Source organism: Dermochelys coriacea, chromosome 1 (assembly GCF_009764565.3).
Source record: "Dermochelys coriacea isolate rDerCor1 chromosome 1, rDerCor1.pri.v4, whole genome shotgun sequence".
NCBI lineage: Eukaryota > Metazoa > Chordata > Testudines > Dermochelyidae > Dermochelys > Dermochelys coriacea.
In genome coordinates, this window is record NC_050068.2 from 162,084,770 (window position 1) to 162,111,818 (window position 27,049).

At 42.6% G+C, this 27,049-nt stretch overlaps 2 protein-coding genes across 6 annotated transcripts in view; one reads left to right on the forward strand and one right to left on the reverse strand.

Moving 5' to 3' along the window:
- Positions 1–26,367, forward strand: part of HLCS (holocarboxylase synthetase) — a 216,200-nt gene extending 189,833 nt beyond the window's left edge. For all 5 annotated transcript variants that reach the window (XM_038412352.2, XM_038412368.2, XM_043507565.1 and 2 more), the window contains 4 exons: positions 6,907–7,067; positions 11,780–11,894; positions 20,986–21,199; positions 22,235–26,367. In XM_038412352.2, coding sequence (XP_038268280.1) covers positions 6,907–7,067; positions 11,780–11,894; positions 20,986–21,199; positions 22,235–22,406 — 662 coding nt within the window. In that variant the 3' untranslated portion in view covers positions 22,407–26,367. The remainder of the gene's footprint in view (positions 1–6,906; positions 7,068–11,779; positions 11,895–20,985; positions 21,200–22,234) is intronic.
- The window catches only part of SIM2 (SIM bHLH transcription factor 2), a 90,266-nt gene continuing 77,319 nt past the window's right edge, over positions 14,103–27,049 (reverse strand). Inside the window, exon 12 of the transcript XR_006278714.1 lies at positions 14,103–14,113. The gene's annotated coding sequence lies outside the window, so the exon portion shown is untranslated. The remainder of the gene's footprint in view (positions 14,114–27,049) is intronic.

Consider the following 27,049-nt stretch of genomic DNA (forward strand, 5'->3'; position numbering starts at 1 on the left):
AGAGAGGGCTGGGGACGAGCCAAGACCCGCGCCGGATAGCTCAATGCCCCCTTAGGGAAGTCAGGCCCCAGCTCAAGTTGAGCCGTGCAGCCCATCCCATACCTTGCCTGTGACTCCGGATAGCAGTACAGGGCTCCATCAGCTTCAGGTGCCGTTGACACCTGAAGCCCTTCAGGCAGCTCAGGAGATCCTGATACTTGCGGTGCTGCCCACAACGGCTCCGGTGTTACTCCAATCTTGGGGTAAACCTTCCTTGGGGCCTCCGCGTACGTCCCACCTCAGCGGCACAGTTCCCCATCACGTAGGATGTCCCACCACCGCTCCCCCGCCCAAAGCTGTCACGCCTCAGAGCTAGAGAGGCAAGCTCAGTGGAGCCAGCTTTGGTCCCCAGACCTTGAGCACCAACTGCAGGATTCAAGGTGTACCTAATCTGTAGCCTGGCACAGACCCACTGAGGCATGCGCTCCCTGGCAGAGACACCAAGACTGACCCCTCACATCGCCAAGAGCTTGGTACAGATCCTGGGATCCATCGGGGGACCAAAGTCACTGGTCACTAGCCCATCGTCATCAATCTTCAAGATGGCAATCGCCCTATTTGGGAAGATCCTCCCAGCAACTGGTGCATGATAGCTCCCAGTCCCGCTTGATATCTGGTACCAGTTGGGTAGCATAAAGCGTAGATTGCCGAGCTTCTAATGCGGATCCGCCAAACACTGTCAGTCCCCAAGGCCCAGACCAAGACCTTCATCTCAGTCGGACAGGTCTACCTTCAGGCGCAGTGACCAGCACCAGTCAGATAAGAGCTGCCACTCCACTCCGGGGATAGCTCCAGCACGGAGCAGGGTTCCGTAACTGGGGGACACCCTACAATACTTGCCCTGCCACCTACATCATCAGCACCAAAACCTGTCCCATGGCCCCCAGCGCAGTGGCCGGTGCCATGGTATCCATGGTACCTTTGGGGGTTCACCCAGCCTTCCCAGGCTGTGCACTCGGTGTCAGCCGCCTCAGACATGTCAGCAGCCTCGACGTTCCAACCCCTTCCAGTTCCCGAGACCTATGGGGGAAGGACCTCACAGGTCCAGGAGGACCCAGGGGAGCAGCCTGCTGAACAACCAATAGACGTTGAGGGTCCTGCGATACCGGCAGCCTCATCTGGTGAGGATGATATCTCGGAGCCCCCTCACCCAGTTCCTCAGGATGACGCTAAGGTGCACCAGGAACTATTGAAGAGAGTCACTTCTAACCTGGGGCTTCAGGCCAAGGAATTGGAGGAGCCTTTGGTCTCCATATTTGATGTCCTCTGCTCCTCAACACCTGCCATGGTGACTTTACCCCTTCATGAAGGGGTATCAAAGATTACCATTGCCCTGTGGCAGACTCCCTTCTCCTTGCCCCCCATCTCTAAAAGGGCCAAACGCAAGTACTTTGTGCCAATCAAGGGACATGAGTACTTGTATTCCCGCCCGGCTCCGAATACCCTGGTGGTAGAGGCAGTTAACCACAGGGAGAGGCAAGGTCAACTCGGGGCTACCCCCAAAAACAAAGACTCAAGGAGGATGGATCTCTTTGCACAAAAAGTTTATTTGTCTTCCAAATAACTGCAGTTGAGAGTGGCCAGTCACCAGGCCCGCCTTGGCCGCTATGATTACAATATGTTGCAGGCCATGGCCAACTTGGAGGCTTCGCTTCTCAAAGGGTCCAGGAAGGAATTCTGGGTGATCCTCGAGGAGGGCACAGCTGTGGCCAGAGTAGCCCTCCAGGCAGCTTCGGATGTGGTGGATTCTGCCGCCCGCACCATGGCCTCTGCCATCTCCATGCGGCGAGCTTCCTGGCTGCTCCTCTCGGGCTTGTCCACTGAGGCTCAGCAGTCGATGCAGGACCTTCCCTTCAATGGCCAGGCCCTGTTTGCAGAGAAGACAGACAGCAAGCTGCTCGGTTTAAAGGCCTCCCGAACCACCCCAAAAACTCTGGGACTTTACGTCCCAGGCCTGGCATGTACATGGTTCAAACCGCAACAGCCTCAGGGACAAGGGAGCCAGCCTCAGCAGGACCCGCTTCACAAGAAGGCCAAGGGCTACAAACGTCGCCTGAGCCGCCACCCTCTGCTTAGAAACAAGCAGGGGGTCAAGCAACTATTTTGAGGGTGTGCCAGAGGGCGACCTACCAGACTATTCCCTGGATCCATCTTCAGTTTTTTCCAGCTGCTTTTTCTTTTTCCTCCCTGCATGGACCGCTATAACCTCGGACCACTGGGTTCTGAACACAGGGCTATACCATCCAGTTTCTACCACCACCACCCCAAGGCTCCTTCCCCGTCCCTCTTCAGGGACCCTTCTCACGAGTATCTCCTCACGCAGGAGGTTCAAGGGTTACTGCAGCTGGCTGCGGTGGAGGAGGTTCCTCTCGAATACAGGAAGAGGCTCTATTCCTGGTACTTCTTAATCCCAAAGGCCAAGGGAGGTCTACAGCCCATTCTGGATATGTGAGATCTTTAGGTAACAAGTACTTAAAGAAGCTGAAGTTCCACATGGTCTCCCTGGCCTCTATCCTCCCCTCTCTGGATCCAGGAGACTGGTATGCTACCCTCGACTTGAAGGGTGCGTACTTCCACATAGAGGTCTTTCAAGGACACAGATGCTTCCACCGATTTATGGTGGGACCTGGCCACTACCAATTTACAGTCCTCCCATTTGGCCTAGCGACAGCACCGAGGGTACTCACCAAGTGCATGTCAGTGATGGCGACTTACCACAGGTGCCGGGGTATCCAGATCTACCAGTACCTCGACGACTGGCGGATCAAAGGCAGCTCCAGGTCTCAAATCCAAAAGGATGTTGCAGTGTTGCAGGCCATGTGCCACTCCCTGGGCCTAATGGACAAAAAGTCGACGTTAGTACCAGTGCAAAGGATAGAGTTCATTGGAGCGGAGCTCGACTTGACCTGCGCCAGTGTGTTCCTGCCACTACAAAGGTTCCAGACATTGGCGGACCTCATTGCAGAAGTCTCTGCGTTCCCCCTCACTATGGACAGTTTTTGCCTGTGTCTGCTGGGCCACATGGCAGCTTGCACATATGTCCACCATGCCAGGCTCTCCTCTCACCACAAGTGGTCGCTCCACCGGGAGGTAACCTACACCATCTTCCATAGGTCGGGAACTCCATAGGTGGACCTGTTCGCCACCAGGCAAAACAGAAAATGTCGTCAGTTTTGGTCTGGGCAAGGACTCCCTCTCCAATGCCTTCCTTCTGTCATGGTTGGGGAGCCTGATGTCCACATTTCCTCTGATTCCACTCATCAGCAAGGTCCTGGCAAAGATCATGAGAACCTGCACTCTGTCTCTCTTGATCACCCCAGCGTGGCCTTGCCAGCACTGATTTGGCACGCTCATGAACCTGACAGTGGCCCCTCCCTGGCCCCCTGCCCAACCGACTGGATCTGCTGTCACAGGACCATGGTCGACTCTTAGACCCCAACCTCGCGTCCCTCTACCTCCCGGCATGTATGCTGCGTGGCTAAACCCAGAGGAGTGGACCTGTTTGGAAGGAGTCCAACAAGTCCTCCTGGGAAGTAGGAAGCTCTCGACCAGACTGACCTATCTGGCCAAATGGACAAGGTTTTCCCTCTGGGTGTCCGAGCGTGGCATCTCTCCCTCGCATTCTTCCATACAATCTGTCTTAAACTACCTGCTTCATTTGAGGAACCCAGGCCTGGCACACTCTTCCATTATAGTGCACCTGGTGGCCATCTCCGCTTTTCACCTGACGATTGAGGGCCAGACAGTGTTTTCTCATGACATGACATTCAGATTCTTGAGCAGTCTCGAGAAACTCTCCCTGCAGGTACAGGCCCCTGTCCCACAATAGGATTTTAACTTGGTCCTTTCTAGGCTCACGGGCCCGTCCTTTGAGCCACTGGGCTCCTGCCACCTTCCCACCTGTCATGGAAGATCGCTTTCCCGGTGGCGTTGACATCAGCGAGACGAGTCTCTGAGATTAAACCTTGATCTCAGAACCGCAGTACACAGTCTTGTACAAAGACAAGATTCAGCTGCGGCCCCACCCAGCCTTCCTGCTGAAGGTGGTCTCTACCTTCCATATGAAACAGGACGTCTTCCTCCCAGTGTTCTGTCCCAAAGCACACAAGACCAGTGAGGAGAGGCATCTTCATGCACTGGACATCCAGAAAGCCTTGGCTTTTTAGCTGGAACGTACCAAACCTTTCGGTAAATGACCTCAGCTCTTCATTGCCACAGCGGATTGGATGAAGGGCCTTCCAGCATCCTCTCAGAGGATTTCCAATTGGATCACCTCTTGCATAAGGACCTGCTATAACCTGGCGGGGGTTCCACCGCCACCGATTGTCAGAGCCCACTCGACTAGAACTCAGGTGTCCTGGGCGGTCTTCCTGGCATACGTCCCTATCCAGGATATCTGTAGAGCTGCAATGTGGTCCTCTGTTCACATATTCACGGAGCATTATGCCATCACTCAGCAGGCCAGAGATGATGCTGGGTTCAGCAGAGCTGTGTTGCAATCTACATGTCTGTGAACTCCTACCCGCCTCCAATGGTACGGCTTGGGAGTCACCTAATGCGGAATGGACATGAGCAGGCACTCGAAGAAGAAAAGACAGTTACATGTTCTGTAACTGGCGTTCTTCTAGATGTGTTGCTCATGTCCATTCCACGATCCGCCCTCCTTCTCCACTGTCAAAGTTTACAGCAAGAAGGAACTGATGGTGGGAGGAGCCAGCAGTGCCCCTTATACCGCGTCCTGCACATGCCACTCCGAAGGGTGCCAGAGCTGGTCCCCTATGGATACTGCTGAGGGAAGAACTTCCGGCACCAGTGCATGTGGCAAGTACACACATCTAATATGGAATGGACATGAGCAACACATCTCTAAGAACGCCAGTTACAGAACAGGTAACTGTCTTTTTTGGTTTTAGTGCAGTTATGTAACAAAAAAAAAAAATCTACATTTGTAAGTTGCACTTTCACGATAAAGAGACTGCACTACAATACTTGTATGAGGTGAACTGAAAAATACTATTTCTATTTATCATTTTTACAGTGCAAATATTTGAAATAAATTATAATATAAAGTGAGCAGTGTGCACTTTGTATTGTGTATTGTAACTGAAATCAATATATTTGAAAATGTAGAAAAACATCCAAAAATATTTAATAGATTTCAATTGGTATTCTATTGTTTAACAGTGCAATTAAAACTGCGATTAGTCACAATAATTGTTTTTAATCTTAATTTTTAAAAAGTTAATTTTTTGAGTTAATCATGTGAGTTAACTGTGATTAATCGACAGCCCTAATTTATAAACACAGGAAAAAATATTTTTGGAGAGCTCAGGGGCTTGATAATCGGATAGCAGTTTTTTCCCCTTTTATTCTTACTAGTTTGAATCCAGCCCAAGTTAGAAATGACCAAAAGTAGTTACCTCATGGATGTTTGGTAGTTTACATAGAATGAATTGGTGGCATTGTTTTAATTCCTACTGAAAAGTCTTCTGTATCCCACAAACTGCCATCACCATAGTTGGCACTGAACCAAACCAGAACCAAAACTTGCATTGACTTCACTGCAGCAGGACTGGCCCTTGAATTGGCATGGAGTAGTAGTTTTCAACTTGCAGCCCACAGGTCACTTGCAGCCCAATCAGCACACAGCTGTGGCTCATGTGACATCCTCAGGGCCACACAGGGAGCATATATATTGGTGTGGATGCGACCTATATAACACACAGAATGCTATAAATGTGGCCCACAATGGTAAATAGGTTGAGAACCATGGGCATGGAGTCTGTTCTGTGGATAGATAGAAGCCTTCAGTCTCCAGGAACATTTCACAAGTACTTTTTCATTTAAAAACAAGCATAAGTAGTTCATAAAAACATATGATCTACAAGATACCAAGGAATTTTGGAAAAAGAAAAGGAGTTCTTGTGGCACCTTAGAGACTAACAAATTTATTAGAGCATAAGCTTTCGTGAGCTACAGCTCACTTCATCGGATGCATTTGGTGGAAAATACAGTGGGGAGATTTATATACACACACAGAGAACATGAAACAATGGGTTTTATCATACACACTGTAAGGAGAGTGATCACTTAAGATGAGCCATCACCAGCAGCAGGGGGGGAAAGGAGGAAAACCTTTCATGGTGACAAGCAAGGTAGGCTATTTCCAGCAGTTAACAAGAACATCTGAGGAACAGTGGGGGGTGGGGTGGAGGAGAAATACCATGAGGAAATAGTTTTACTTTGTGTAATGACTCATCCATTCCCAGTCTGTATTCAAGCCTCAGTTAATTGTATCCAGTTTGCAAATTAATTCCAATTCAGCAGTCTCTCGTTGGAGTCTGTTTTTGAAGTTTTTTTGTTGAAGGATAGCCACCCTCAGGTCTGTAATCGAGTGACCGGAGAGATTGAAGTGTTCTCCGACTGGTTTTTGAATGTTATAATTCTTGACGTCTGATTTGTGTCCATTTATTCTTTTACGTAGAGACTGTCCAGTTTGACCAATGTACATGGCAGAGGGGCATTGCTGGCACATGAAGGAATTTTGGGGAACACATCGTGTGCAATGCTTTTGATTTCTTTATGAAGTTTCTGTAAACATGATTACCTGAACACACATTAATAAAACCAATACTTTAAAATAGCTATAAAATTGAATGTAGTTTTTCTCTGAAATAAGCTGGAACAGTTTTAGAGCCCTCTATGTAGATTTTTTCAAGTGGGTGCTATTTTTGAAAAACTAATTCTTATGCTGCTGCTTTCTATGTTAACTAGTATGAACTTTGTAAACACAAAACAAACTTCCACCCCCCCACCAATTTCTCTTTCTTACATGTTTGTTTATTCAGTGTTGTGGATTTTTTTCAGGTCGTGGTGGAAATGTCTGGCTTAGTCCTGTGGGATGTGCTCTATCAACTTTACATGTTTCCATTCCTTTGTCTTCCCAGCTGGGACAGAGAATTCCTTTTATTCAGCACCTGGTATCCCTGGCTGTGGTGGAATCAGTGAGATCAATACCAGGATATCAGGTATCTAATTTTAATTCATTTTAATATTCCTATTATTTTCACATTTCATTGAGTTCAGTCTTTAACCTGACCTTCATAACTAGGTTGTGTCATTGAAATCATAGATCAATGATACTCAGACTGAGGCTCACAAGCTGCAAGTGACTCTTTAAAATGTCTACTCTGGCTCTTTGCAGCACATGATATTAAAACACTGTGACTTAATTATTAACCAATCGGGATGCTTTTGCTATGTTATTAACCAAAAATAATGATACTTGATCGGCCATTTTGCTGTGAGAATTTATTTGTTTATTTATTTATTTATTTATAAAATAAAATGTTAAAAACTTAAGTATTTCCTGTCATATTATTTAAATATGAATACATAGTACCATAGTAAATGAAACAATAAATTAACACTACTGTGCCTCTTTTGGGCAATGTTGATCCCTAAATTGTTTCCTGAATCACTGAGGTCTGAGTATAACTGCCAATGAGTTTAGCTCTTCAATAATACTGGATTGTATAATTGCTGTGTGATTTAAAAAAATGGATGGATTTAGCCTCCCAATTTATTTGTATGTGTTTTTAATAGATCTGATGCTTGCAGAGTGAATGCCTGCTATTGATTTAGATTGAGTCTAGCAAACTCATTTCACTTATAATCTGATGAGCATTTGCACCTCAGACTCCAACAGTGAAGCTGGATTTACCTTTTGCTTTGTCTAACTGTTGGATTCATTTGTTTTGGTTATGAAAGTATTGAGGAAAAGTGAGAAGAAAAACTGATAAATGCTTTTTTTGTTGGTGCATTTCAGTGGCCACTTGGCCCCTTTTTAAAGGATTTTTTTCCAACTCCTTTTGAAGGTTGAAAACTGATTTTTAAAGAAAAAGTTAAGATTATTGCTCTCAGGAGAGAATCAAATGTCCTGTCGTCAGTTCAAATGAAGAATCAATCTTCTTCTTCACCTCATATCTCTTTTTTTAATATTACCGTATTCTAATATTTGCTAACTATAAAACTTTGGTATTTTACAGAAGTAGTTAACTAAAGCACATGTTTCCTATATTACTCAAAATGAATATCTTATACACATTTACACATGAACTTTATTATAGTGGCACCCGTAGCTTCCTAACTTCAGCACTTCATAACTTGACTGTAAAAATTGCTCCAGACTGAAATTTGCAATACAAAATCTTTGGCTGGGGAGGTCAATATTTTTAACTATTGAAAATAAAAGGGGGAAAGGGGTTACTTGTTTAAAGTACAAGTCCAAAAGCAAAAATAGACATAATAGTTTAAGAATCTTTTTGTTTCTGCACTCCTCTTCATATTGCGTCATATACAGCGGCTACTTTTCAATGAATTCTTTTTTTAAAAAAATTAGTCCATTCAGGAGTAGCAACTTGATTGACATAATAGATGATAATATTAACACAGAAGGAATAATTGTGTCAATAACACACATAGTTGAGTCTACCAAGTATACATTTATATTTTTATAATAGCTTGTTCTGACCATAAAGAAGTTGAGTTTATCTTGAAAGAAACCGCCGCCCGCCCCCGCCCAAGAATGAATTAACTACATAGTTGGAGCTATTAAATTCCATCATGTCAGTGATCACTAAATTAAGAGGAACCACTAAATATGCTTTGACAGTTTGTCATCATCCTGAACTCAGTGAAAGAAAGGATTTCTGTACTTCCTTTGAGATTTTTTTTTTAAAGAAAGGAAATTAAACACAGACAGTGGATTAAAACAATGTTAAGAGTCTGACTCAAATCCAAGAAAGCAAGGAAATTCAAAGTTAAATCTGAAACTCTTTGCTTAAATTGACCCTTTGGACCTAGGGTAATGTAAGGCTCTCCACATGGTGGATGAACATATATGCCATATGAGCTTCAGTAGCTAGGAACAATGGGCTAAGTTATGGATGAGGTTTCAATCTTAGCTCTACATTTCTATACCTTTTTGCAGAAGTCAGACCTTTATTATTACTTTAGCATACTTTAATGTGGTTTGTTATGCTCAAATTCCATTCCAGAATTTTCGTACAAAAGTATCAAATGTATGTGTCTCAGTTTATCAGTCAGTCATTTTTAGGGCTTTGTCTTTAGTGTTCACAGTTCTAAATGGACAGCAGTTTAAGCTACTGTCCACAGTTCTGGATTCTCAATGGGAAAATCTGACAGTTCAACTCAGTGTTTTATTTGCAGATGACAGTTGTCTGAATACAAACAAACCTTATGTACTTCTATTTTCTACTGTTCCTGTCTGAGAACAATATTTAGGAGCCACCACATAACTTATAAATAAAAATGACATGTGTCACCACTACATGTAACCAGCTAAATCAGTGCAAAATAATGCATTGTATTTTATATTTTGACAGTAAATCCTCTGGAAGCATTGGTAGTTATGCAGCAGCTCATCTTGCCTCATTATATTATGACAAAAAACTCATGTCACCACTATAGTTCATCTTGAAAATTAGTACTATTGTAAAAATATCTGCTGTTCTCCATATCCAGCAGTTAGTTCCTTAGCAGTACAAATGTCTGTGATCTATTGGCTTATCTACATGGGAAGTTAGTGCAGAACAAGCTGGGGTGTGAATTTAAAGCACAGTGGCTGTGTTGCCCTAGCTCACCACGTGGCACTCTTATTCTGGACTAAGAGTGCCTTTGTGTGGTTATGCTTAATGTACTTTAAAGTGAAGTTAGTGTGAAATAGCTATTGGGCTTTAAATTCACACCCCAACTTATTCTACACTAACTTCTCCATGTTGACAAGCTAGCAGTGTGTATTTTTTTGAACTCCTAAGTCTGTTACAGGTTTCAGAGTAGCAGCCGTGTTAGTCTGTATTCTCAAAAAGAAAAGGAGTACTTGTGGCACCTTAGAGACTAACAAATTTATTAGAGCATAAGCTTTCGTGAGCTACAGCTCACTTCATCGGATGCATTCCGATAACAATGCATCCGATGAAGTGAGCTGTAGCTCACGAAAGCTTATGCTCTAATAAATTTGTTAGTCTCTAAGGTGCCACAAGTACTCCTTTTCTTTTTAAGTCTGTTACAGTTTATTTACTCAGAGAGAAATGGCCTGCACAGGATGCCTTAAGAAGATCTGTTAATCCTGACATGCTGAATGGTTTAGCTGTGGCATGCTTTGAAAACTGTATGTCCCAAGAATCTTCTGAAAATCTGCATTGAAATGTGGATAGTCAAGTGCTTGTGGTAATGAATATGAACTAGTGATGTTCTCTTACAATTCCTTATGATACTAGAATAAGTTAGCATTTCCTGTACAGCTATGCAGAGACATCTGTGTAATGGAATCCTCCCTGGCCTTTAAATGTGTCAGGAAAGTAGACATAGACCCAGGTGCAGTTTTCACACGCCCTGTAAAAGGATTTCATAATCTACAAAAGGAGAGCGTGTAACCAGATTCTTGTACTCATGGAGCACCTCCCATAATTTGCCTCTTGGGATCCAGTCATATGCAGTTTTTAAGTTCCAGGAAGCACATTTGCTTTCTTTTTACATTTAAGTAGCTGGTGCAAAGTTTAATTCCGTTCTGTGGCTTTAACAAAAACTTCTCTATTTGCGATGGAATGGTGTCATATGATGCAGTTTGTGTTTCCAATACCATGGTATAGATTGAACATAGCTGCATAAAATGTGAATATTTTTAGGACTATTTACATAGTTAGCTGTGAACTGGAATTTTCTCCTGACTGCTAAATTTCCTTCTTGATCTTCAAGATGTCATTGCCTCCCTGTCTGACTTCTGCAAGAACCTTGGGATATATTTGTTCTGTTCATTGTGGGCAGCTCTAGATCTGTTTAGCAAAGTTGATTGTCTTTCTTTAATAGATCATTTCTGTCCTGAAACAGATTTTTATGGTGAATAAAGAAATTCAACAAATTTGTTCGTAGACTAATAGATCAAAAGGCTAGAAAGAACCATTGTGATCATGTAGTCTGACCTATATAACATAAGCCAAGGAATTTCCCCCAAATAATTCCTTTTGAACTTTAGTTTCTTTACTTAAAAAAATCCAATCTTGATTTCAAATTGCCAGTTATAGATAATCCCCGTAACTCTTGGTAAATTGTTCCAATGGTTAATTACCTATTGTCTGTGATTTTGAGATTTTCAGGGAAGACCTCTGCCAGGTCACTTTGCAGTCCCTATTTTTGATTATGTATACTTCCTGTGAGCCATTAGTATCTACTGTACAGCTTATTACTAAATAACTACTCTCAACCCTCTGTGATTGCTGCCAACCTTCATAATAAACCACCATGAAACTTGGGCTGAATCAAGGCATCCTGAGGATGCAGATTCCCCTTCAGATATTTACTTTCTTTGGGTTTGAGGAATAAGCCTCAAGAATGGGAAAGAGTTTTTCGAGGTGAAAATACCAACTTTCTCCTTGATATTTGGATTTTTGGCAGTCATGAGTTTCCATCTTAAGGTTGTTATACTTACCAGAGTACCTCAAATGTGTGCTTAGTCATAAAAACTCAAATTCAAATATAGTTCTGTGTCTGACTCATTGTTCTGTAAAGCATTTTGATCTACTTTAATTAAGAAAGAACTAAATTATCATGTTCCAAGCTATCAGAGAGAGATGGCATTTGCAGAAATACTGAGTGATGGCAGAGTCTTTATAAAAGAACAGCATAATATGGTTATATACGTATACATTTATTTCTTTAGGATATTGACCTGCGAGTGAAGTGGCCAAATGATATTTACTACAGTGACCTTATGAAGCTTGGTGGGGTTCTGGTAAATTCCACACTTATGGGAGAGACATTTCACATACTTATTGGTAAGTGTCTAAATTATTTTCAGGCTTGTCAGGCCATTTTTTCTAAAGCCATTTAATTATTCTTAATGTCCTATACGAGTTCAAACTACAAGAACAAGAGCAAATGAGAGTGGGTAAGCCGCTTTGTTTTTGTTTTTTGTTGATGCAGACTAACACGGCTACCGCTCTGAAACCAACCACCCACAAGAAGGGTGGAACCTCTTTAACATTAGCATTTAGGAATAGCACAAATAATTTTAATTGGAGGTGGGAGGAAGATTTTATCCAGATTGTTCAGTTGGCCAATAGGAGCTGTGGGGGCAGTGCAAGGAGCCCCCGTGGCTGCCCCTGCCCCTGCACCTAGGTGCTGCACATGCCAGCCGCGTCCAGGAGCCGCACAGAACCAGGGCAGGCCGGGAGCCTGTCTTAGCCCCACTGTGCCACCAACCAGACTTTTAGCGCCCTGGTCAGCAGTGCTGAACGGAGCCGCCAGAGTCCCTTTTCAACTGGGCGCCTGGCAACCCTAGTCATGGGTTTTTTTTCCTAGTTATGACATACTGTTTGAATCAATCATTGACATTCTCCTGATAGACCAAAATGCATCTCTTACCCAGTGACCTGTAGTGCCTCAGTGGTGGCTGTGCACTGCAGTGTGGGAGATTCAGGCTTGATTCCTTCTCCTCTCCTACTGCAGATGCAGTTTGCATCCTTTCCCCACCTCTATTTGAAGTAGTAGAGTCTCATACCATTCCTTGAGGTAGATTAAGGAGAGGTGTTTAAGTTTTCACCTAAAAGGAGCCCAGGAAGTGTAAGAGGAAAGTGGAAAGGAAATAATACCTACCTCTGTACAGCACCTTTCATCCAAGAGCATAAAGTGCCTTAACATATGCCTCCTGGTCAGCTTCATTTTTTTTTTTCCAAGTTTGGGAAATTGACACAGAGGTTAGGTGACTTGCCAAGGACATGCCATGAGTTAGTCCAGACTAGCTGCCGGCCATTACGCATCCTGTCTCCAGTGGATTCTTGGCTTATGCTGAGGAAGCATAATTTGTACTCTAGCTATTACCTCATCAGACACTAATAGAGACAGCCGCTTGCTGCGTAATGGGGTGGTTCTGTAGTCCTGTTTGCTCTTTCAAGATCATAGTCAGGAATCCCAGTCTGCTCCTGCCTCTCATGAGATTATTAAGCCCCAGTAGTCTGGTTTGTACAGAGATGGAATTGTGTTTGGGATCCAGTCTATTTTTGGCTTGGCTTTCTTCTCCATTTGGGCTTTAGATAGGTAAATGTGGTAGTTTTCTGCTGGAAGGTTTCAAGCAATGAAAAACTTTCTAAGTATAAGGGTATGTCTACACTACGAAATTACTCCAATTTCACAGAAGTCGATTTTTGGGAACAGATCGTATAAAGTCAAGTGCATGCATCCACACTAAGCACATTAATTCGGCGCTGTGCGTCCACAGTACCGTAGCAAGCGTTGACATTCTGAGTGAACTGCTGACATTCTGGGTGAACTGTGTGTAGCTATCCCGCAGTCCCTGCTGCCCACTGGAATTCTGGGCTGAGCTCCCAATGCCTGATGGGGCCAAAAATTTGTCACAGGTGGTTATGGGTAAATGTCGTCAGTCAACCCTCCCTCCGTGAAAGCAAGGGTAGACAATCTTTTCGCACCCTTTTCCCTGGATTGCCCGAGCAGACGCCATAGCATGGCAAGCATGGAGCTCAGCACAGCAGTTATGACCATTGTAAACACCTCGCGCATTATCGTCTAGTTTATGCAGAACCAGAATATGAAAAACCAGGCGAGGAGGCAACGGCAGCGCAGTGACAAGAATGATGAAGACATGGACACAGATTTCTCTAAAACCGCGGTCCCCGGCAATTTGGAGATCATGGTGTTAATGGGGCAGGCTCATGCCATGGCACGCCAGTTCTGGGCCTGGGAAACAATCACAGGCTGATGGGACTGAATAGTGCTGCAGTTTGGGATGATTCCCAGTGGCTCCGAAACTTTCACATGTGTAAGGGCACTTTCATGGAACTTTGACTTGCTTTCCCCTGCCCCGAAGCGCAAGAATACGAAGATGAGAGCAGCCCTCACAGTTGAGAAGCGAGTGGCAATAGCCCTGTGGAAGCTTGCAATGCCAGACAGCTACCGGTCAGTTAGGAATCAATTTGGAGTGGGCAAATCTACTGTGGGGGTTGCTGTGATGCAGGTAGCCTATGCAATCATTGAGCTGCTGCTATCAAAGGTAGAGACACTGGGAAATGTGCAGGTCATAGTAGAGGGCTTTGCTGCAATGGGATTCCCTAACTGTGGTGGGGCTATAGATGGAATGCATATCCCTATCTTGGGACCGGACCACCAAGGCAGCGAGTACATAAATCGCAATGGGCACGTTTCAATGGTGCTGCAAGCACAGGTGGATCACAAGGGACGTTTCACCAACATCAATGTGGGATGGCTGAGAAAGGTTCATGATGCTCACATCTTCAGGAACTCTGGTCTGTTTAAACAGCTGCAAGAAGGGATTTACTTACCAGACCAGAAAATAACTCTTGGGGATGTTGAAATGCCTATAGTTATCCTTGCGGACTCAGCCTACCCCTTAATGCCCTGGCTCATTAAGCCATACACAGGCACCCTGGACAGTGATAAGGAGCTGTTCAACTATAGGCTGAGCAAGTGCAGAATGGTGGTAGAGTGTGCATTTGGACGTTTAAAGGGTTGCTGGCGCTGTTTACTGACTCGCTTGGACCTCAGCGAAACCAGTATTCCCATTGTTATTGCTGCTTGCTGTGTGCTCCACAATCTCTGTGAGAGTAAGGGGGAGACATTTATGATGGGGTGGGAGGTTAAGGCAAATCGCCTGGCTGCTGAAAACGTGCAGCCAGACACCAGGGCAATTAGAAGAGCACAGCAGGAAGCGCTGCACATCAGAGAAGCTTTGAAAACCAGTTTCATGACTGGCTAGGGTACCCTGTGATACTTCTGTTTGTTTCTCCTTGATGAAGACCTGGCCCCTTGGTTGACTCTAATTCCCTGTAAGCCTCCCGCCTTCGATCACAGCTTGCTTGCAAAGGAAATAAAGTCGCTATCGTTTAAAAACCACGTATTCTTTATTAATTGATTATAAAAATAGGGAGATAACTCACAAGGTAGCCAGGTGGGGTGTGGGAGGAGGATAGGAGGGAAGGAAAAGGCCACTTCAAAACTTATTGAGTGCCAGCCTTCTGTTGCTTAGACGGTCCACTGGGTGCCCAGAGCCTCCCCCCTCTGCGTTCTTGGGCATCTGGATGAGGAGGCTATGGAACTTGGGGAGGAGGGAGGGCGGTTAAACAGGGGCTGCAGCGGCAGTCTGTGATCCTGTAGCTGTTCCTGAACCTCCATTAGGTGCTGGATCATGTCCGTTTGATCCCGCAGTAGCCCAGCATTGCATCCTGCCTCCTCTAATCTTCCTGCCGCCACCTCTCATCTTGATCGTCCCTCCTGTCCTCACGTTCATTGGCGCTTTCCTGTACTGTGCTACTGTGTCCCTCCACACATTCTGCTGAGCTCTGTCAGCACCGGACGACTGCATGAGCTCAGAGAACATTTCATCGCGTGTGCATTTCTTTTCGCCGCCTTATCTGAGATAGCCTTTGGGATGGAGGAGGGAGGCTTGCAACATTTGCAGCTGCGGGAGGAAAAAAGGGAGTGAAGTATTTAAAAAGATACATTTTACAGAACAATGACTGTACTCTTTCACGGTGAACAACACTATTCACATTGCATAGCACGTGATTTTGGTACAAGCTCGCATTTTGCATCTTGTATTGAGTGCCTGCTGCTTTGGTATTAGAGATAACACACACAGTGCTGGGCAATAGAATTCAGCTTGTAGGCGGCCATGGTAAGCCATAGTCTTTCGGCTTCTGCAACCTTCATGATAGCAGCTCCCTCCTTTCCCATACCAAGCAAAGCCCGTTGAGTTGGCCATTTAGTGCTGCAGTTTTCATGTTAACGTGCAGCAGCAGAAACCAAACTCTCCCTCTCTCCATCCAGTTCTCTGGGATGATCGCTTTACCACCCTTCCCCCTCCCCCCCCCCCGGGTGTGCAAGCAGGGTGCCTCAGGTTTTTACCATCAGATATGGCTCAAACAGCAAAAGAGCTGATGGGGACTCTTTGAAAATATGTTTTAAATCCCTTGTTAAGCCATCTGCTCTGCATGATGATTTAAGTGCTGCTAATGATGATGGTCTGTAGTCCTGTACGCCTTTCTCTATGTAACTTACTATCTCTTCTGTGAAATAGATATTCTGATCATTGTACAGATGCGGGAGGATAGTGGGAGATATGAACATAGTGAGGCTAAGGGCTTGGCTACACTTGTGAGTTAGAGCACATTAAAGCAGCCCTGGGCGCACTAGCTCACTACCTGTCCACACTGGCGTAGAGCGCTTCTGGTACTCCACCTCGGCGAGTGGAATAATGTTTTATGCACCCCACTGGAGCGCCAAAGCACCAGTGTGAATGCCCTGGTCTGTTAGTGCGCTCTGATCAGCCTCTAGAAGTGTCCCACTATGCCTGTTCTAGCCACTCTGGTCATCACTTTGAACTCTATGCCCTGCCCTCAGGTGACCAACCATCAGACCAGTCCTTTAAATTCTCTGGGAATTTTGAAAATCCCCTTCCTGTTTGCTCAGCCAGGCGTGGAATGCTCTCAACGAATCTTTCCAGGTGACCATGCCTCCACGTACCAGTCAATCTCCAGTATGGAGCAATAGCAATATGCTGGATCTCATCAGTTGTTGGGGGGAGGAAGCTGTCCAGTCCCAGCTGTGCTCCAGCCATAGGAATTACGATACCTTTGGGCAGATATCAAGGGACATGATGGAAAGGGGCCATGACCGGGATGCACTGCAGTGCAGGGTTAAAATGAAGGAGCTGTGGAATGCCTACCGCAAAGCCCGCGAGGCAAACAGCCAGTCCGGTGCTGCCCTTGTGACCTGCCATTTCTACAAAGAGCTGGATGCAATACTTGGGGGCGACCCCACCTCCACTCTGAGTAAAACCATGGACACTTCAGAGCCCAGTTCAACAAGGCAGGAGGAGGAGGAGCAGCAAAGCGGGAGCCAGGGTGCTAAGGCGGAGGAAGACACCCTGGAATCCATAGATGCATGCAGCCAGGAGCTGCTCTCATGCCAGGAGGAAGGTAGCCAGTTGCAGCGGCCGGTGCTTGGGGAAGGACAAACACCAGAGGAGGTTCCCGGTAAGCGGCTTTTGTTTTGGGAAGGAAGTTATTCAGTGCGGGCTCTTGGGGCTAGGAGGGTTAGGCCTAGATTTGGGATCTGAGTTACCCAGGAAAGAATTTTCTGTAGTATCTGGCTGGTGAATCTTGCCCATATGCTCAGGGTTTAACTGATTGCCATATTTGGGGTCGGGAAGGAATTTTCCTCCAGGGCAGATTGGAGAGGCCCTGGAGGTTTTTTGCCTTCCTCTGTAGCATGGGGCATGGTTGACTTGAGGGAGGCTTCTCTGCTCCTTGAAGTCTTTAAACCATGATTTAAGGACTTCAATAGCTCAGAAATAGGTGAGGTTTTTCATAGGAGTGGGTGGGTGAGATTCTGTGGCCTGCGCTGTGCAGGAGGTCGGACTAGATGATCAGAATGGTCCCTTCTGACCTTAGTATCTATGAATCTATGAATCTATGATATTCACAAAACACAAAACAGATGTCTTCAGTGATCTATAACATTCCATACGGATGACCAGGAGAAGCTAAACACAGGCATCAGGACTGATATAGAAGATTTTAAAGAATTAAAAATTACAGGTATGAAAATTTTCTTTCACATTGAGTCACAAAGGTAGGGTACCGTGGAGAAAAGTTTACTATATTTTTTTAATGTTTTTTCCTGTCTAATAAGCACACTGTCTCTTTTCCCTTCTCCATGAAGTAAGGAGTAGAATAGATCTGTCATGTGCTCAGGACCAAACTCTGTGCTCTGTAGGGAATTCCAGAATGTCCTGCCTCCTCAAAGCAGTTCTTTATCTTTTGATAAGTCTAAAAACTACATGGAAGCTCCTTGACAAATCCAGGAGGTTAAGCCAGGGAGATTATTAATATTGTTTAGTATTGGTACATAGCACAATATATGTGCGCAGAGCGAATGAAGACATGGTTCCTACCCAGCTGGCTTAAAGATCTAAACAAGTTACACAGTTTAAGTCAAAAATCATGAGGAGTCCTTGTGGTGCTGTCATTTTTGCTGATACAGACTAACACAGCTACACCTTTGAAACAGTTTAAGTCAGTCATTCCTTTTCTCTCCAACGTAGTTGCAGCCATTGCATCTTCTGTTGAACTCGTACCTTAGAAAGGCCGTTTTCTTTTTTAATGAATTTAAGAGAATGGCGGGATTAATATCAACGGTGAGCGGCTAAACCATCTCAGGTTCGCAGATGATATAGTGCTGAGAGCTGAAAATACAGCCCAGCTTGAGAGAATGCTTAAAGAACTGAACGCGAAAAGTAGTCAAGTCGGATTAAAAATGAACTGGTCGAAAACAAAATTCATGAGGTCAGCTATTCTGCCAAGAACCCAAATAACTCTTGGAGGAGAGCAGATCCAAGAGGTTGATAAATACGTTTATTTGGGCCAGGAAGTCAACATGCGCCATGATCAGAAAGGCGAACTGTCACGCAGAAAAAAAGCTAGATGGTGCGCATTCCTTGACATCAAGGACATCCTCCAAGGAAAGTTCAGCAAAACAACTTGTGCAAATCCTTTTAACTAGACCGTGCTTCCAGCAATGTTATATGGCAGCGAAACATGGTCGCTGACAAAGACTGAAGAACATCAACTGTCTGTCGCACAGTGGGTGATGGAACGAACTTTTTTTGGGCATTTCGCTCTGCAATCACATCCCCAATTAAATAATTAGGCAGCAGCCTGTTGTCGAAAGGAGGCTCAGCAAAATGCGGTGGGCAGGACATTTGGCCTGACTCAGCAACAACCGATGGACCGCAGCTGTATCTGAGTGGTATCCACGAGAACAGAAATGGCCACGTGGTTGGCCTCCAAAGATGTGGGATGACTTCCTAAAAAGGAGATATGGACAAGCATGGCGTAGGATGGCCAGAGCGAGAGAAGATTGGAAGACGTGTTGTGATCGGCTCAGTCTCAACTGATGAAGGACCAACAGTCTACGCAGTCTATGCAAGAGAATGGAAGGTCCTTCTAACCCTAGTTATGGGTGAAGAGAGAGGGAGAGCTCTTTCTCCTGTTTTCTGAAAGGGATTCTAAGTCCCATTGAGAATTTTGTCCAAAAACCTTTTGGTTGAAACTATTCCACAAGTTCGTGTCAAATTCACAGGTAGTCTTGGATCCACCAAAACCTGCATTTTTCAGCTAATAAAACAACTGAAAGTTTGATACTAAGGTTAGAAGGATTAGATTATCAGAGAGGTAGCCGTGTTTGTAAGGTAACTCCCTTCTCTTCATGTGCCAATATATATTTATGCCTATATCTGTAATTTTCACTCCATGCATCTGAAGTGGTTTTTTTTTACCCATGAAAGCTTATGCCCAAATAAATTAGTTAGTCTTTAAGGTGCCATCGGACTCATTGTTTATATCAGGACAAAGATCCTCTCTGCCAAGGAAGCTAGATGAATTTAAGTGTCCATCTCAGAAGCATATAAGGCCAAAGACAAACTCTTTAACTAACTGGCATTACCCGGTTTTCTAACCGTGACAGGTCACTCATTTCATATATCCTATGAAGAGATTTCTAAGGCTTCAGTCTGATCCTCCATTCACATGTTTGTCAGGCTCTGTAAGATAGGTAGTGGTTTCTCTCTTGCTGTCAGTTTTTGAGAAAAAAAATCTTGAAATTGTTAGTACATTAGTGGCTAGGGTCTTTATTCGTGTATACTATGTTTGAGTGAAATTACCTGTGTTTGAGTTGTTACTTAGCATAGTGTGTTAATTTTTCTCATTTTCTTGTTAGATAATCCACTTCTCCCTAGTTCCAGTGGTATTGATATATTTTGGCTGGATATTACTGTAGATCTTTCTTTCGTGTGCATATTCTAGTTATTGTAAAAATAAATAAATAAAAAAGGTAATATAGTTCTTGAAGAGAACCTTCTCTCTCCAGGTAATTCTGGGTGAATTAATTCCATGTTTTCATGATCTCATCAAGTTTATAAAATAATGTAACCTACTGCTTCCTACAGAAGAAGCCAGTTTACTCTTGAGCCTGAGTGACAAGTCTGGCCTAACTGCACAGGGAAAGGAAAATCCACATTATATGGTGGGAGGAAGGAAATAAATAGTTAATACAAGATTTTTTTACATCTCTCAAAGCCTGTTTGAGGAGGCTGCAAGAAAGGTCCCCAAGAGCCATATAATAAGAATGGCTTTTTGCCAACATTATCCTAGCTTGAGAGATCTCAGTGAGAAACTTGAGGCTTCAAAAGAATATTATGGCAAAACAGATTAAACTATCTGGAGTCTAACCCTGAAAGTCTGACTCTTCCGGGCTTTTCCCAGAAAGCCAATTGCTGACTTATGAGCTGAGGAAAAAAAGACTTATTTTTCAGAATGTGAAATCAGTTAAGTGTAGTAAATAGAAGAGACTGTTAGTCACATTCTAGACTGCTAGATTCATAGTGTGGTTAATCGTCTGCTTTCAGATAGTTTGGTAGCTGGCTGTCAATACCTCAATTTAAGGGATTTTCAGTTTTTTACTGGCAATATAGACAGCACAGCTAGCTTTCCTTATTCCTAAATCTTCACTTCAGTCACAAGTTAGTAGTCTGGTAGAATGGCATTTTCTTGATGGGACTATATTGGGGCTATTTGAACTGGCATTTATTGGCAGAAAGGAGTTTAAGGGAGGATGTGGACATAAATGGTAACTGGGCTCTGAGTGTAATTAGCTGCATACATAGATTTGGGAATGCAAGATATTGATGAAAAACTGTACAATGATGGGAAAATCCTTTATGAAAACCTTTAGAAAGCTTTTCACCAAATGGTTGAAGAAAGTGCAAATGCATTTGTTATATGATAAGAAATAGTCAACATTTCCTACTCTGCACTCTTGATTTTTCTTCCTCAGGCTGCGGATTTAATGTGAATAATAGCAATCCCACCATATGCATCAATGATCTCATCATGGAGTACAATAAGAAAAATATGACAAAACTAAGGTCTTTAACAGCAGACTACCTGATTGCTAGGAGTGTAACTGTGCTGGAAAGACTAATTGAAACATTTCAGGAGAAAGGACCTGATGGAGTTCTTCCCTTATATTATAAACATTGGATACATGCGTAAGTATAGCTGTCTCTTCTATTCATCTTTTCCTAAACTCTCCCTTTAGAGAATTAGGAATAACTCATAGATGTCTTGCCTTGCACTGTGAATGTTCCACTAGATTGCCTTTTAAAGCAGTAGTGACTTAATTGGGTTTTACTTAAGAGCATATTTTCAGTATTTATATTGGTGTTAGAATAGCATAGATCAACATTTTAATGTATTGGCATTTATTACAAAACTTTGCTAGGAATCTTGCATGTATCATCTCATGAAACAATGAGAATATTTACTTTCATAAAGAACCAACCTTCCACACAAACTTCCTCGTGGCTGGACTTTACAATTTTTTAAATTTGTTAGTCTCTAAGGTGCCACAAGTACTCCTTTTCTTTTTAGGGTTTTATAGCTATTTGTTTTGCTTATGTTGAAGTTGTGCTGTACTAATTTATCAAAAATTATGTTGTAAAAATAGTGTGAATTAATCATGCATTCTGCAAAAGGGGTCTAAGGAGATAATAAAGGAGCTCTACTGAAGGTCATTATTATCTCTAAAGATTCGGAGAATTGAGGAATAACACTGTCTTTAATGAAAAGGAGTACTTGTGGCACCTTAGAGACTAACAAATTTATTTGAGCATAAGCTTTTGTGAGCTATAGCTCACTTCATCGGATGCATCCGATGAAGTGAGCTGTAGCTCACGAAAGCTTATGCTCAAATAAATTTGTTAGTCTCTAAGGTGCCACAAGTACTCCTTTTCTTTTTGCGAATACAGACTAACACGGCTGCTACTCTGAAAACTGTCTTTAATAGAAGAGACTCAGTGCTCTCCCTATACTATTTATCATGATTGCTGTTAGTCATCCTGGTTGAATTGTTTTTATAACTGATATAAAATCCACAACCAGCTCTGGTGAATTTCAACCATTGTTTCATTTTCGTTTTGTTTCAGAGGAGGGAAAAGCTCGCATGTAATAATATAATCGGTTATTTTTGTGACATATTCAAGTTTATTTTTAAGTAATTAACTGGTGCTTTTTTTTTTTTGTAGTGGTAGGCAAGTCCGTCTCTGGAGTGAAGAGGGCCCATTAGCATGGATAGTTGGAATCGATGATTGTGGATTCCTTCAAGTTCATGAGGAAGGAAAAGGTGTAGAGTCTGTGCACCCAGATGGCAATTCATTTGACATGCTGAAAAACCTTATTATCTCAAAGCAGCGGTAGACCTTGGAGTTGGTGAAAAAGCTGCTCTAAGAAGTCTGTTCAGTATTCAGCACCTAGCAGCTGATCTTGGCTATACACAATATATCAAACTGGAATGATTGAGGTGAAGTGTAGAAGCTAAATATAGCATTTTACATTATTATTTCATTTCTGCTGAGTTTTCTAGCCAGTGGCCCTAAGGACCAGTTAGTATTTTGTATGCATTTTTTATGTTGTATATTTTTAAGCATAGAGGTGAGAGGTAGCTTATGATTAGGAGAAATCAACTTTTTACCAATCTCTAGTTTCTTCTTTCTTAACCTGGATAGCTTAGTTGAAAGTTGCTACAAAAATTAGCGTTAGCCCATTACCGGAGACCCGTAATCTTTTGCTAATCGCCATTTTTAAAAAAATTCACTAATGTTATTGTTTGTTATAAGCATTTAAAGTAGGGAGGTATTTGCAAAGGAAGATGTTAAACTCATTAATTCAATATATTTAAATTTACACTAAAAAAACTATATTTTTTTTAAAAAAATGTGTTTGAATAATGCATTTGTTGTGGTTTTGCTTTGGGTATAAGCAGTAAAATGTTTAAATTACTTATTATGAAATTTTAAAGAAATGAGTTCTGCCTATGTCAGCTGTGGAGGACACGTGGAAGAACTCACCAGACATGCATAAGGGAAAGTGACAAGAATTCTGCAAGTTTATTAAGTTAACGGTATACTCACTGCATACTTAGATTATAGTCCCTCCCACCCTTTAGAAATAATGAGCAACTTTGCTGATTCGATTCTGCGCCCTGTGGGCTTCTATTTCCTTTCATCATTCTGTAACTGGATCTCTTTGCACCTCTCTTATGGTGGCCTTATGCTTGGACATCCCCACGAGCAGTGCCTGTGAACTGGGTTCATTTATAACCCCCGAGATATAGATCTTTTCTGCTTTTCTTAGCCTGTTAACTAGCTCTGATTCTTAGTAAATCACCCCATGCCTCCTTGTATCATGGTCTTTCTTTCAAGAGCTCTTAACCCTTCAGAAGAATTACCCACCACATATGCAATTAGTGAATCACTTAGTTGTCATCCCCTATGTTATTGGCCATCAAATCCTCAGTCCAAGAATTGATATCAGTGTTGACTGTACTTCACTCAATCCCTGAGAGGTGAATCGCATCCAAGTGATGAAATAAGAGTAGGAACATTGTTCTTAAGGTCTCCTCTGCTAGCAACTACTCCAGTGAGAAAAGCACAATGAGGGGACCTCTGTTCCAACCATCTCTCTAAAATCTCTTTTATTGTTTTATTCATACTATTTCCCAAAGCAAGCCTCCTATTGCAGTGTTGTTAATTGAACCCAAGGGATTTGATTGTTTACTTGAAAGTGCCCTGCTGTGCAGCCTCCAACCTTACCTAATTGCTGTACAGGTTGGGTCAGATACAGTAGATAAGAGAGTATGTGACTGGAGGGCATAGGCGAGAAGCGGAACTTGAGCTCCCAACTGCATGGATATGCTTTCAGATTCTTCTTCTGGACCAGTCAAATTTTCATTTACAGCTTGGTCACCTGAGCAATGACCTCAAGCCAATCACCACATATCAGTAGATGTCAGGTGTGACCTGGGCAATAGCCAGCTATGTCTCCTAACGTGGACTGCCGTTGGTTATTACTACACCCTTCCCTTAGGAAGCTTGGCTCAATCAAGTGGGTTCTCACAAATACATTCCTGTCTTTTAGCCAAAAATAGAATTTATGGGTTAAAGTTCACTTCATAAATAACCAATATAAGGAGATTAGCTCAATTACAAATCCAAGAAATCTTAGAGAGTTGACCTGTAATGGTAGATTAGAGTAATCCTTACTTACTGGGATTTGGCTGCTTTGTTGGCAAATGGCTAGCAATTAAGTTTTCTGTGTATTTGAAGTGAAGATTTTTACCTCCGTGTCATAGTTTTTCACTTCTGCCTTCCAAAAGAGTCAGTTTCTTACATCAGACAGGACTGCACACCAAAAAATTGATAGAAGAAACACAATAGATACTAAATATTGAATGACTTATTAAATAATTCATATTTAATATACTATATGTAAACAATAATACCCAACTTCCCTCTCACAAGATCTTGGTTAGAAAGAAAAAAAGCTTAATTTTAATACTACGTTGGGCTGGGAACTTTTGACTGCTGACTTACAGATATACATGATTATTTATTTTTAATACTCAAATTTAAGTTTGAGCTACTAATCTTAAATACTGAGAGGAACTCTTGCAATGTGGTGTTCTCCTCTTCTCTTCCTTTTCTTTATACAGCTTACAAATGATGCATGTTGCTTATCTGCAGAAGGCAGAATTTTGGTATTGCTTTTTACTCCTTGCCAGCATCCCCATCTATAAATAGTGAAAAGAAAATTCAGCAATGCTCTTGGTGGTTCTTGGTCTGGTTTACTTCATCATGAAAACCTTCCTTTAATGCAGAGCAGTTACATTCCCAATCTGACTATTGTATAGCTGAATTAATTCTAGAAAACTGCTGTTTGTGCTGCAGTCCTTAATATAAAACCTGACTGTCACTATCAGGGCACAGTCAGGCAGCCTTTTTGTAAAGCAGAATTAACACACTTAGGGTCATATCATACCACTGATTTTTTTTTTTTTTTTTGGTCTGAGCAGAGTTGATCTGAATGTGACTTACAGTTGAAATGTGACAATATCTGGCCCATACTGTAGTAAGATCAATAGCAGCTGTAGTTCTTCTGAAAATTTCCATATGAAATCATAAACTTTATAATAGAGATAAACCTGAACCACAATCCCCTGACTGAAATGCACCCAACTTCTTCAGGAAATTTGGATCCAGATTGAACATGGTGGCCTGCCCTGATCTTGGTCATGGACTGATCCAAAACCCTGGATACATACACCCCAAAACATTAGGAACATTGGAATCAACATCTACTTCCAAAATGTGCAGTTTAAGCCCATGTAACACTTTACAAAAACCTATTTCTGCATATAGATGTACTGATGCAGACCTGTATGCCTTCCTGGAGCCTCATTGACTTCTTTGGGACTCTGCACAGGAATATAGGCCTGCCCACATGGTTTGGTGGGGTGCATGGGTATAAATATTCATTATCCCCACCCACACACACACTATTTCTGTCATTAGGAGGGTAATGCAGCACCCTCAACTGACCTGGCCCCAACTGCTTTCTGCCTTTCCTGTCCGTACCTTTAAACTTCCCCTTTCTCCCCATCTGCTGAAAGGGAGCTGTTAAAGGGGCAACACCTCTTTTTCTCCAACTAGCTGGACAAAGACCCACTTGCATGCATGTTGTAATAGACACATTATCCCAATAAAAAGACTAAGGGGGAAAATTCTTCTTGTGGGCAGAGCTGAGTGTCTATAAAACTTCACTTAGCTGCAATGTCACAGGACCTGTAGAGCAGGCAGATATATATCTTTAACTATATAATAAAATGCCAACAGTTTTTCATAGCTCCTATCATTGCTTTTTGGATTTCTGTGGGGGGTTCTTAATGAAAACCATGTTTTGTTTATGTTTTACACTGTAATGCTATTCTGGACATGTCTGCATTGGAAAAATTATTTAATTTCCTTTTTGTAAATGAAAACTAATGAAGTGTGGACATGTCAGAGCACAAGTAGATCTTGTGGGAATACTACTTTTCCTTTACGCTTTTTAATGGCTTGTTCTTGTGTGTACAAGACTGCCTATTGTCTTGAGAGGGGAAAAAACAGCCTTCAGATGGATGAAATATTTGTCATAAACCTGACTTTTGCTTCAGATGTACCATAGAATTTTACAAAGCAAATTCCTATTTTATACAGAACAGCTGAGTAAGTCCATTCTGACCAGCAGCTGTTACTGTCAAGAAAGCCTTTTTATTCTACACTCATCTTAAGGTATATGGGGAACACAGTCGGTAATCTCATTGTTTTTGTGCCAAACTTGTCAAAACAAAAAAAAGAAAAGTGTCTCAGTTTTTGTATGACAGCTACCTTTTTTTATTAAAAAAAAATCCCTATATAAATTAGATAAAGCATAGAAAAATATATGGGCAAAAGTAGAAAGTCAACCATCCCAAAAATCTAGAAGTATCACACTGAAAATGTGTTCTTATTAAAATGTCCAGATTAGTAAAACACCTATTTCATTTTTAGGCTGATGTCACATCTCAAACAATTTTCTTGATGAAGTGCTGTCCAAAATATTTCATTATGGTATCCATATTTCTTGCAATTTAAGCTTTTCTCCTGGACTCGGTTATAAAACTCCTCATTAGATGTGAAAATAGCTATAGCGATTGTATATTGATAGCAAAACTTTTGATGAGCAAGTGGGGGTCGGGGGGAGAAGGTGTATGTCTGTCTCTTTGGAAAGAGTGAGATAGGGAGTTCTATCCAGATAGAATTGATACCATTTCCAGTATTTTAAAAATTATATCAGGCACTTAGAATTAAGAGTTCAAGATCTGCGCAAACCTCACTCCTGTTCTGATGTTTTATAAGCATTTGGTGCATTTTGAAATATATATCCTGTGAGATTAATATACCTCCAGGGTTATTACCTAGAAATTGTATTGAAAAATATTTAAATCTTTATGCTGCAGCTCAACTATTGCAGGGTAAGAAAAT